General features: G+C 51.1%; 1 protein-coding gene across 1 annotated transcript in view; it reads left to right on the top strand.

Annotated features, from left to right (window-relative positions):
- The window catches only part of LOC108546377 (toll-like receptor Tollo), a 119,343-nt gene extending 109,471 nt beyond the window's left edge, over positions 1-9,872 (top strand). Inside the window, exons 2-5 of the mRNA XM_017898427.1 lie at positions 3,061-3,345; positions 4,026-7,118; positions 8,565-8,908; positions 9,273-9,872. Of these exons, the coding sequence (XP_017753916.1) occupies positions 3,061-3,345; positions 4,026-7,118; positions 8,565-8,908; positions 9,273-9,815 (4,265 nt within the window). The 3' untranslated portion in view covers positions 9,816-9,872. The remainder of the gene's footprint in view (positions 1-3,060; positions 3,346-4,025; positions 7,119-8,564; positions 8,909-9,272) is intronic.
- Positions 9,873-12,455: the final 2,583 nt, after the last annotated feature.

Here is a 12,455-nt window from a genome sequence, read left to right as displayed (position 1 = left end):
GATGGGTCAGAGAATAACCGGAATATCATAGCCGATAGAAAATTTTTGCAGTCTCATTCGAATCTTGGTTCTGGAATTGCGCGTGGGAGCTTGTCGGGAAGTAGAATCTCGGATGCCGGCGTGGCAAGCGATCGGATAAGCCACGATTTATTGCGCGATCGAGGCGAGATGGCGGAGACTCGGACTCTCTTGCTGCTTTACTTTTGCATACCTGCGAAGGTTCTCGATATTCGCGGGTACATCGCGCACCTGTCGGTCGGCTGGAGGTACCCGGCCATGATCCATAGCGCGGCAGATGCGATGGAACGAGGCTCGAGTTCGCGGCTTACGCAGCCGGCATGCATAATTCCGCGATTGTTATTGCAGGAAATCGCTGTATTCAGAATGTGTCTCGCGCGAAAACCCGTGTATCCCGGCTGCGCGGCACGCCGGAAGATCGCTATTTATGTGATACATTAACAGCGCCTGGCGATCTATAACGGGCGAGCCGCGAAAAGCAGAAATTATTTAGCTGAGATACCCCAGCGAGGAGAAACTTCGCTCGGTGCACGGCTCTGATCGATGAACGGAGAATGACGGATGGTGAACGATAATCGAGAGATACGAAGAATCGGGAATAGCTACGGGGTGGCTGAGCGTTCTATATGCCAGTCGGTCGAGAGATTGAATCAACGTTCTCTGCGTTTGCTAATTAGCCTCCACGTGTGCTTGGCAAGTGTAGCATATAGATGGTCTGCTTCCATGTTTAGTCGTGAATTTCAGCGCATTAAAACTAAATACGGATAGATTTGCTACGCTCCGATTAATCAAACCTACTGTGCGTTCGAGGAAAGAAGGCACTAAGTGTTTACGTCCTCGCGGCTAATTTCGCTGACACTCCCAGTTGATGACAGGCAGTGACATCGTTATCGATGATCTCCGTCACCGTTTTCGGCTAATAGCGGTCACTGCTTGCGATCAAGAGAGTATCAACGAAGTTAGCCGTGAAGATACAGACATACCTTGGCTTCTTCTCCCGAACGCACAGTAGGTACGATTAATCAGAGTGTAACAAATCTAGCTGCGTTTAATTCTAATACACCGAAATTCGCCACTGCCTGTGATCAAGAGAGTGTCAGTGAAATTAGCGGTCACTGCTTGCGATCAAGAGAGTATCAACGAAGTTAGCCGTGAAGATACAGACATACCGTGGCTTCTTCTCCCGAACGCACAGTAGGTACGATTAATCAGAGCGTAACAAGTCTAGCTGCGTTTAATTTTAATACACCGAAATTCGCCACTGCCTGTGATCAAGAGAGTGTCAGTGAAGTTAGCCGCGAGGATGTAGACATACCGTGCCTTCTTTTCTCGAACGCACAGTAGATGCGGTTAATCGGAGCGTAGCAAATTTAGCTGCGTTTAATTTGAATAGTCTGAAATTCGCCACTGCCTGTGATCAAGAGAGTGTCAGTGAAGTTAGCCGCGAGGATGTAGACATACCGTGCCTTCTTTCCTCGAACGCACAGTAGGTATATTCCTCTCGGAGAACTTCCTTTGAGTCCCGATCGATATCCGATCTGCCAAACTTTGTCATATTACCGGCTTTCAAATTCTCGGTGACGTACCTTGACGTAGGATCAAGATAGATTACATCCACGCTATTTTCATTCTTTTACTAGTGATTAACACATCGCGTAACGCTCAGGAGTTTTCTCGTTTTTCACGCGCCATCTGCTATGGACCCTAGATGTCAATACACTGTCCTGTCAAAACGCGTGGACCCTGGCGCATGTCTTACAGATTTCCGAGAGATTTAGTTGCAGCTGTAACGAAAATCAGCGCGACTCTCTCGACACTCTCGACGATCGCGTCACGGGAGAAGTATTCGTGAAGTTCCCAGCGAGGTCCGCGTTCCTGCCAGCTGCCAACTTATGATACACGCGGAGTACGGGCAGAAAGAAAGGAAGAGAAGCGAGGAACAGGCGGAGCGAATCGCGCGTTTCCGGTATATGAAAGCCGGACGCCGCACAGACGGGAACTCATTAGGAATCATCGACAACGTCGCCGCGGGTGACTATTTAAATGATCCTCTTGATAGGATGTTTCCTTGCAAAATTATTAACGACGGATCGAGCCGGGCGTTCGCCCAGCGGAAACTCGTGTTAAGACACCGCGGCGGCACCCGCCGTCTCGCTCTCGCTCCCTCTTCCGACCCCTTCCGATTCCGTCCACGATCCACCCTGCATTAGCTAATTAGCGTTTAATTAGCAGAGGCTGCGACGCGACACGCCGGCTAAAAAGCCCCGGCTTGCTTCGCTATAATTATCCGGTTTTTGATTCACCTTTATTTCACTCCTCTCGCTGATCGCTCCGTCTCGCGTTGCGGACTCTTCCCTCCCGGCTAGACTCGTCGGCAGTGTCGCGATAGAAAATGTCTGCAACGCTCGGGCAGAGATTTCTGCACGGCTAGAAATTCGCGTGGAAACACGGGATCCGTTGTTGCAGCGTCGTTTAAGCGCGGGGTAAATGACGAGAGAGACGAGCTTACGGTTCACCGGCCGCGCGCGAAGGTGTGCAATTTCTGAAAACGTGAACAAGCAGATAAGGAGTGACGTTATCGTTAAGCTAACAAGAAGATTATTAAATCGCAGCCGCGTTGCACGGGCATTCAGGCTCGTTATAATTAAAAGACGGAACACGAAGACATCGTAATGGCAGTTCCTCTCGACTCTTCTTAATATTTTCCAGCCCGACGACGATGCCCAAGGCAGATAAGAAGAGAGGAGAAAAAACAGCGTGAAAGAGCTAGACGGCACTCTTATTATCGCGCTGGTTCATTATCGTCCGGAACGCTGCATCGATCGCGATAATTGACGATATACAGGTCGTCTCAAAGACAATCTTCCCTTCTTCGTCGAGGCGAGGAGACTCTTCGGATAGCTTTAGGATTCCCTTCCCGATCCTCGAAGCTCGCTTTTCCGTTCGGAGGAAGACCGTGGTTCCTTTCGATCCCTGGAAACACGGGGACGAGCCGACTGTGAACAACCTAGACAATTTTCCGTACGATGCACCGTGTTTCAGGAGGATCGTCGGCGCGTAGAGGCCAGAGTGACGAGCAGGGTAGCGCAATGGCGAGGAGACTTTGGTACGTCTGGACGCGGCACGCTCTCGGGCTGATCCTGCAGCTTCTACTGATCCAGAATTTCGCGGCGACGGGAGCCAGCGGCCAGATAGCCGAGTGTCCGCCCCCTGAAACCATTCCCGGTTGTCCCTGTTACAATTTCGAGGACGGTCTTTTCCTCGAATGCGCTGGCGCCACGGAAGAGACCCTGAGGAGCACTCTGCAAAGCGTTCTGAGCGCGACCGGTGAGTACACGGGCTAAAACCTAATGCAAACGCGGTGAGCTGTCGCCATGGGGCCGGGACGGGGATGGCGAAACCGGGTAATGCAAGTTCCGTCGTAAAAACTTTTTCGATATTGCCCGCGCGCAGTCCAATTTTCATTCGTTAACGAAACGGCCTGCATCGGAACACGTCGGCAACACGCTCGGAGAGATTGTTATTATAATCAGGGTAACAATGTCCCGCTTGTCGGTGGCGGGCGCCAGACCTGTATGGCGGATCAATTAGCGTTTAATGGGCCACTTGGTCGTGGCGACAGCGCGTTGTAAACGCTTCGTATTCTTGATGGGGTCACGTGTCGACTGATGCAACGGCGCGACGACGAGACGGCGAGCCATTTTCTTCCCTCGGGCCCCGACCGACGGGACGTCTAGGTCTCGAACCTAGTCCAATCACAGCCATCGAATCGCGATGAGGCCCTCGAACTTGAACGCGCGACTAGCCAGCTGCGATTTCGTCTTACGATCGCACGGTTGGAAAGGTTACGTAACGGCGACGTAGCAATGACGTGTTCCAGAGGGATCGTTATCCTTTAGCTCGCCTATAAAGTCCGAGCATTCGGTCGAGCAACGAGGCCAAATCTAAATTCCGCGTTATCGCGACTTAATGAAATTAATGGCCGTACCCTTTACGACCGTTTCCAGGAGCAGGCACGATGGTGCAGTCGTTGAGCGTTTACGAGCTGGACAAGACCGTGGAGGAGCTGAAGGACGGCTGCTTCCCGCCTGGCTCTCAGATCAGGCATCTACAGATTTCTCACTCGTCCCTCCGCGAAATTAGCGAAGGCGCATTCGCGAATCTGAAGGACAGCCTGGAGTCGTTGGCGCTGCTTTCTAGTCGTTTGCCTCACGTGCCGCAGAAGTCCCTGGCCGATCTGCATAAGCTGGCAGCACTGGATCTCGAAGCCAATTTGATACAGGACCTGTCCTCGTATTGCTTTTACGGACTGAAGCTGATGAAGCTCACCCTAAAGGGCAATCAGATATCCAAGATCTCGGAGTACGCGTTCGCAGGGCTGGAGGACAGTCTCAGTGACCTGGATTTGACGGAAAATAAGCTGAAGCTGTTCCCCATGGCTCCGTTGAGAAGACTGGAGAGCCTGGTTTCCCTGAGACTCGCGTGGAACGAGATATCCGAGCTCCCAGACGACGGCTACAGCCTTCTCAGCTCGCTGCTGATCCTAGACTTGAGCAGCAACAACTTCGAGAAGTTGGCAGAGGATTGCCTACGATCGTGCCCGATTTTGCACACGCTGTCGCTGTATTATAACTCGATCGAGACGATCCACAAGGACGCGTTCGTGTCGCTGAAGGAGCTCGAGTCTATCGATCTTAGCCACAACAAGATCGTGTTTCTCGATGTCACGACGTTCAAAGGGAACGAAAGGCTACGTAACATCGAGCTGAGCCATAATCACATCCATTACATCGGCGGGGTGTTCGCAAGGCTGCCAGAACTGCGGGAGCTTTACCTGGCGGAGAACAATATCCTGGAAATCCCCGGGGACGCGTTTATCGGCAGCGTGAGTCTCGCGGTCGTCTACCTTCAGCAGAATGCCATCAGAAGAATCGATGGAAGGGGTCTCACCAGCCTCACCCAATTGGCCCAATTACATCTCAGCAACAACTACATCGAAAAGGTGCCGCGGGAATTCCTCGAGCACTGCGAGAACCTCTCGTCCCTGTCTCTCGATGGCAACAAGATCCACGAGCTTCAGCCCGGCACTTTCTTAAAATTGCATCAACTCAGGGAGCTACGACTGCAAGACAATAACATCACCGAGGTAAAACGTGGAGTCTTTTCGCCCCTCCCATCGCTGCTCGAGCTCCATTTGCAGAACAACGCCATCACCGACATGGAAACGGGCGCACTGAGGACCTTGAACAGTCTTCAACACGTCAATCTCCAAGGCAATCAGCTCACCGTTCTGGGAGACGTGTTCCAGCTGTCCGCTTCCGAGTCATCCTCTGGCGGAAGCTCGCTGGTCTCTATTCAATTGGACAGCAACGGACTGGCCGTGTTACACAACGACTCCCTGCGTGGCCAGGCATCGGTTAGAATCATGTGGCTCGGTCACAACAAATTGACGCACCTCCAGGCACCTCTGTTCAGGGATTTACTGCTGGTCGAGAGACTCTACTTGACCAATAACTCGATATCCAGGATAGAGGACGGTGCCTTCCAGCCTATGCAGGCCCTGAAATTCCTCGAGCTGAGCATGAACAAGCTCGGCCATATCACGGCTAGGACCTTCTCCGAGCTTCACGAGCTGGAAGAGCTGTACCTCCAGGACAACGGCCTCAGCCGGTTAGACCCGTACGCTCTGACAGCGCTTAAGAAGCTGAAAGTCCTGGATCTGGCGAACAATCATCTAACCGTCCTGCACGATGCCATCTTTCAAGAGGGTCTGCCCATCAAGACGCTAAATCTGAAGAACTGTTCCATCAAGAGCATAGAGAACGGAGCTTTCAGAGGACTCAGCAATTTGTCCGACTTGAACCTGGACGACAATCACCTCTCGGTCTCGGCCTCGTTCAACCTACACATCGCGGGTCTTCGAACTTTGGCAGCGTCCGGGAACAACTTCAGACAAATCTCCGAGCACAGTCTGAACGGTCTGCCCTCTCTGCAGGAATTGTATCTGGATAAGGCTCAGATATCCCAGCTGCCCGAGTCCGTGTTCGTTCTGAATCGAAACTTGGCACGACTGCACCTGAACAAGAATTATCTACGCAATCTGCCGCCTGGTATCTTCGACAAACTGTTGTCTCTTAAAGAGATTAAATTGGATCACAACGGGTTCCAGGACATCCCGTATTCGGCCTTGGCCAACGCGCTGAACCTGCAGGTGCTGACTCTGTCCAATAACGAAATCGTGAACGTGGACGTGGCCAGTTTCGTTAGTCTCAAGTACCTGAGGGAATTGGACCTGAGCCACAATCGAATCGAGACGATGTCCGGCTTCGCCACGGCCAACCTGTCGCGTCTCATCTCGGTGGACCTCAGTCACAATCACTTGAACGCACTCCCTGCCAATTTCTTCGCTCATTCTTCCATGCTGAGCAGAGTGGATCTCTCTGAGAACAAGTTCAGGCAGATACCCGCGGTGGCCTTGTCCGGTCAGAACCTACCCGGTCTAACCTGGCTGAACTTGACGAGGAATCCCTTGAACAGGATCCACGTTCTTCCCTCGGAGGCAAAGTACCCGATACTTCAAGAGGTGCACATATCAGGCACGAACCTTAGCATAGTGACGTCCCAGGACTTCGAGGCGTTCCCAGCTCTCTTGCATTTATATCTGAGCCAGAATTCCATATCGAGGGTATCCCCGGGCGCGTTTAGAAGCTTACCCAACCTCTTAACCCTGCATCTGGGAATGAACAGCTTGGACATCCTGCCGAAGGAGAGGCTACAAGGCATGGAGCATCTGCGGATCCTGAATCTGACCCACAATCTACTGAAAGAGCTGGACGAATTCCCAGAGGACTTGAAGTCCTTGCAGATATTGGACCTCTCGTACAATCAGATCGGCATTGTGGGCAAGGTGACGTTCAAGAACCTAGTCAGCCTGGTGGAGCTGCATCTTTATGGTAATTGGATCAACGCCATCTCCAGCGAGGCGTTCAGACCGCTGAAGAAGCTGCGATTATTGGACCTGAGCAGGAATTACTTGGAGAACCTGCCTCTGAACGCGTTCAGACCTCTCGAGACACAGATACGGAGCTTACGCGCCGAAGGTAACGTAATTATCAGTTCACTTCGTCGAACGGCCGAATTGTATTAACGAGCCGCGGGAATGTGAAAATTGTTCAATGACGCTGAAAGAAATACGTTCGATACGAGAGAGAAAAGAAAAACCGGGGGAAAAGGGTGAAAAGGAGCTGAAAAAGAGTCGGGATTAACGCAGTATCAATGTTTCATTTGCTCGCATAACTTCTGTTGAACGAGCGGCCAGCCAGACGCAGAGAGAATAATTCTATACGTATCGAAGCTATCGATCCAAATAGAGTTACTAGTGTTGGAAATCCAATCATATCGCTGGTCACGTACAATCGTCTCGAATCGATACTCAACATCTGAACAATCAAACACGCTCTGCCATTCCCTCTCATCCTCTCTTCTCAAGTCTGCAAACTACTCCTTTACGGTATAATGTCCGCCGTCTGCCTTCCCTAATCCCTCTCTCTGTTTCCACCCCGAAAGATTTCCAAATTTAATGGGCACACTGTGGACGTACCGTTGTGTCCACGTGCTGTCTCGGATCGATGCTTCGACAGTCCTTGCCAACGGGCTCCTAGGAGTCTGTTCGTGTCTCTCTGTGCTACGAATCCCTGGACCAATTGCAGGGTCCAAAGGGGATATTTGCGAATTTTTTTCCGAAAAACCAGGAAACTTTTCGACACTACAGTTTCGCTGTCTTCTTGGTCCATCATTGTACCATACGAACGAATTTTTTCAATCAACGAGAACGAAAATCGTGGAAGTTATAATGCCACAACCGCGAGAAAGAAAAGGTATCGACGTTCGTTCGTGTAACGATAACCGAGATAGATAGATGGATTTTGCGAGTGAGTGAAAATTGGCAATGGACCGAAGCTTTATATCGTAGGATTAATGCTAGATTAATCCTGTGCTGACAGAGATCTGCGCGTCTAATTAACAACGACTCCTTTTTAATAACGAAACAGATTTATTTAAACTAAAATATTACACTAGGTTTCTCTCAACTCTAACTCTCAAGCACACGATTCCCTACTCACCTCACCTTATTTAAAATCTGACACTATCTTTTCATACGCAATCTCTTCGTTGATTGTTCGTTTCCCACGCGACCTGGTCCTCGGTTGGCCAGGTACTTCGGACACTCGGACACATTCCCAAACTTTCGTTCATTGCTTGTACTCGTCCCGATACTGCTCTTAACACTATGCCGTCCGCACGTCTAATCGGTGATTCCTTTGTTTGGCGCCGGTAGGACTGACTCGTTATTTCTGTATGATATCAACGTGGTGTCACCGGCATTTGCCCGATAGTTTTCGCGTGACACCAACGTGGTGCCACCGGACGGCATAGCGTTAATACTGTTTCCTTTGCTAGAGTCCTTCCCAGCTCGCAATACCACGGTATTTCTTTTATATTTCTTCGCGATCGCACCAATAGCAGTTTCTCGTCGATGTCCACAGAGAATCCATTGGTCTGCGGCTGCGAGTCGCAGGAGCTCTGGGAATGGTTGAGGGACCACCAGAAGCTGGTTAGCGGAGTAGGTGGCGGTCGCGGTCGCGGAAGAAACGGTGTCGGGGTCGGCGACGTGGAGGATGGTCTGCTGAAATGCCAGCAGCCGCCGGAGCTGCAGGGTCTGGTTTTCCTCGATCTCGATCCCCACGAGTTCTGTTCCGCTCCGTTGATCCTGAAGCTCGCGATTCAGGACATCCAGCCGTTCTCCGTCCTCGTGTCTTGGCAGAGCAGGAACCACTCCGGTTTGCACGGCTACCAAGTGGCTTATCACGCGCTGGACAACGTCGACGAGGTAGGTTTTTACCAAAGAAAGATCCACTCTTGCATGCGTACCCCATAAATTCCCGAATAACCGTAACTCTTGGTTGCGCGTTTAAATAAAACTCCCGATAGACCACTCTCGGTATTCGAATGCCTGGTAACATAAATTCAGGGACTATATAATTCCCAGACGTTCTCGTAGTTCCTTCGAGATACATCCCCCGCGCGTGCTATATCCGAACGCCATTTATTATCGCGAAATCTACGAAAGATACGAATATTCTGCTGGAAGACGAGCTTCCGAAAGAGCCAAGTCGTCCATTCGTATCATTCTCGCGCACCCGACGTTCTATTCGCGGGGAAGACTAAATTTTTATATTGGATGGAACTCACAGGTGCGAGGCAAGCTGCTGGATCCCAAGGCACGGTCTGTTAGACTGACGAAGTTAGCCTCGGACACCCGGTACCTGATCTGCGTGCTCGGCCTTGGCAGCTGGGGCACGTCAATCCCGGAGGACATTGGCTCTTGGCAATGGAACGCTTCTCACGACGACGTGATCGAGGGCTCGGCCCGTCCCGCGATGGTGAACTCGCTCACGAGCCAGTGCACGGAGGTTAGAACCCTAGACGCGCCTGATTCGATCGTCGGCGACGGGACGATGAGCGACAGAGGCGGTCTGGCGAACATCTTGACCAGGAGACTGGGTCTGATAGTCGGCAGCTGTATGGGCTTCGTCGTGTTCGTCGTGTTAATCTCCGTGTTGGGTTACATGAAGATGAAGAAGCAGAGGTCGACCGAGAAGAGGGACCAGCCGCTTTCGTCCAACCCACAGGCGTACATGTCCTACAGGCACTTCTCGTTGCAGAGCGGGGACAGGGCGGACAACGCGTGTCCCAGTTTCATCAGTAACATCGGCACCACCCCGTTGAACTCGTAGCACAAGCCGAAGGAGTCTCGAAGAGAGACTGACCACCGTGCAATCGAGATGAAGAGCTCGCCCAGCTGCGCAGGCATCTTTGGCTAGCCGCTGTCATCGGGACGCGAGGACTAGGCGCCGTGGCAAAACGTTGTGAAAGGACGTCGCAACGTGGCGTCCGTCGGTTTTCCGTCTCGTTCGCGGGTACGATTCGGAATTAGCTCGCTCAGTTTTAGAAGGAACACTTTGAGTACAGCGGCGAACGAGACGGCGGGTATTCGATTAAACGGAGAAGTGCCAAAACTGATGCGCGTAGGTTTTAACGAAGACTCGCGTCGCGACGCGTCCGTTGATCCGCGCGGACGGGTGTGACGATGAGAAACGGAACCGTGAACACGTGCCAAATACGCGGAGCAGATCGAAGAGAGGTGCAGTTGGAATGCTTTCGAAGGGACTGGCGAAGAAGCTGTATTGCTCAGTAGCGTCACACGAAAGCGATTGTTGTCCTGTTTTGTAAGAAAAATATCGAACAAGCGATTACCGATCCCTCTCGACCATCCACGCGAACCGAACAACGATGTAAACGACCCCTTTTTGAAATATTCGAATCTCTCCTACGAAGACTGATTTTTTAAACGCCGTTTCTCCAATCTCCCCCTCCCCACACACATACAAACAAACACACATGCTCCGAAAAGTAATCCCGTCATTTCGATGCTCGTATTATATATTGTGTGTACGATACGTGAGGATTTTTTGTAAATAATAGCGTATGAAATATCGCGACTTAAAGGAAGGAATGTTCGCACAGACGACACTCGCGCGAACCGCGAGAAAACTCGTCCCTTTGGTGCTGCGCAAGCAATATTACACTTACTCTAATCGATAGACCCGACGATCAGCACTGAAGTTAATTAGGATGGCGGTCTTCTAGAAGACGCGAGTTCGTTCAGCGTTTCTTTTCTCCATAAGCGTCCACCACTTCCGCCGGAGGATCCTGGCCGCGCGGTTTCTCATCCCCTTTCCACCCCTTTTCTCTCTCGCTCTCTCCCTCTGTACTCTCTCGTGTATCCACCGCGTGTCGTCGATCGTCCGGCATACGGAATTTTCTCGAATAAACGCGACCAAGTGGCGCGACACTCCTGCCAAGAAACGAGAGAACGGAGAATCGGTTTCGAGTTGCCAAATGTGTTATACGGTGACGTTGTGGAAGATGGATTTATTGTATATAGATAGAGGATATGTATACACATAGCATTCTTTATTATAGCATAGGCTTTCGGTTAATAAAAATACACCAAAGCAAACGCTCGTTCTACCTTCACTCCACCCTCGCCATGTCAAACACCCCTGGCCTGGCTGTTTCCACTATTGAACCTGGTCTGACAGCAACGAAGACGCGCTACACCGGCGCTGAATTTACACTAGCTGGTTCAATCGCCTTGCAGACATGGCCCAATCAAGATTCAATAGGACGATAATCTAGCTAGCGTTTGTGGGATAAATTGCATCGCGTGCCCATGGGTTTATAGACTGTGCTTTTCCAAACAGATCGGCTACCGATCCACCATTTGTCCCGGTAAGTATACGAAATTATAAAAATGATCACTTTGCGATCTTCATTCGCATTTTCGTTCACGATTCGCGGATATTCTTTAATAGCAATTTTCGTTGGAATCGCGTGCAGTCTCGGTGAAGCGTGAATACCGAATCAACCGAGAATCAAACCAAATGGTATTTCCAGGGCGTATCGTGGACGATCCATTAAGTCACATCTCATACGGCTAATTAATTAATTATAATGGGGACTCGGTTGGAGCAGCTTAGAGCGAGCTTGTGGCTCGCTTAGGTTCCGTAATTAACTCCGGGTCAGGCCGAGTATATCCCAGAGCGTCAATCAGTTCCGATCTGGCACGTCGAAACCAAAGCAACCCGCTTCGGGGATATATCGAATTGCTCGCTTCAATAATGCCCGCTCGAATGCGATTCTACGCCGAATGATTCGAGGTATGAGCAATTAAATCGAACGACGAAGAAGAGCGAACTCGGGTGTCTCGTTCCGAGCCAGGGGGTCCGCGAGGACGGATGAAAACGGAAGGTTGATCGCGCCGCGGATTTAATGGCTGCTGCAAATCGAGTAGAATCTCTTAAAAGCGACGTGATCCAGTTATCGGTTATAAAACCGTGATCGCGTTTTACAACGAGCGCTACGGCGCGTATGGTTGCACGTTAACGCGAGTAATAACCACCCCCGTTCCGGCCGGGGTAAATGATCTGCCTGGGATCCTGTTCTTAATTAACAAAAATTAAGGCGGCGACCGCGAGTGGGCGGTCCGACAACAAGTCGTAACTTTCTGATTGGATTTTTCGAAAGGTCTCGAACACCGTCGAATTGAATTACGCCCGGGCCAGTCGGCGAAGAACCGACGCGGCAACGAAGCGTGCGGCGCCGGGGTGTGGAATTAGCGTGAAAGCGGCGTGATTCAAAGCTCGTGAAAGAAGATCCCGGCAAAACCTGTGCATTAACAGTGCCTCGGGTCCCGAGTTGCAATTACCAAGCGTAATTAACTCCGAGAGTTCGCTTAGCTGACGCATGTCTGCCACCTGTACCCTACGAGTCATACACGCGATACGCCGGTCATCGTTATTTTTGTTCACGAA

This window comes from Eufriesea mexicana, unplaced genomic scaffold (assembly GCF_001483705.2).
Source record: "Eufriesea mexicana isolate 0111107269 unplaced genomic scaffold, ASM148370v2 scaffold630, whole genome shotgun sequence".
Taxonomy (NCBI): domain Eukaryota; kingdom Metazoa; phylum Arthropoda; class Insecta; order Hymenoptera; family Apidae; genus Eufriesea; species Eufriesea mexicana.
Note: the sequence above shows the minus strand (reverse complement) of the source record. Positions and strands in the feature narration are given on the sequence as shown.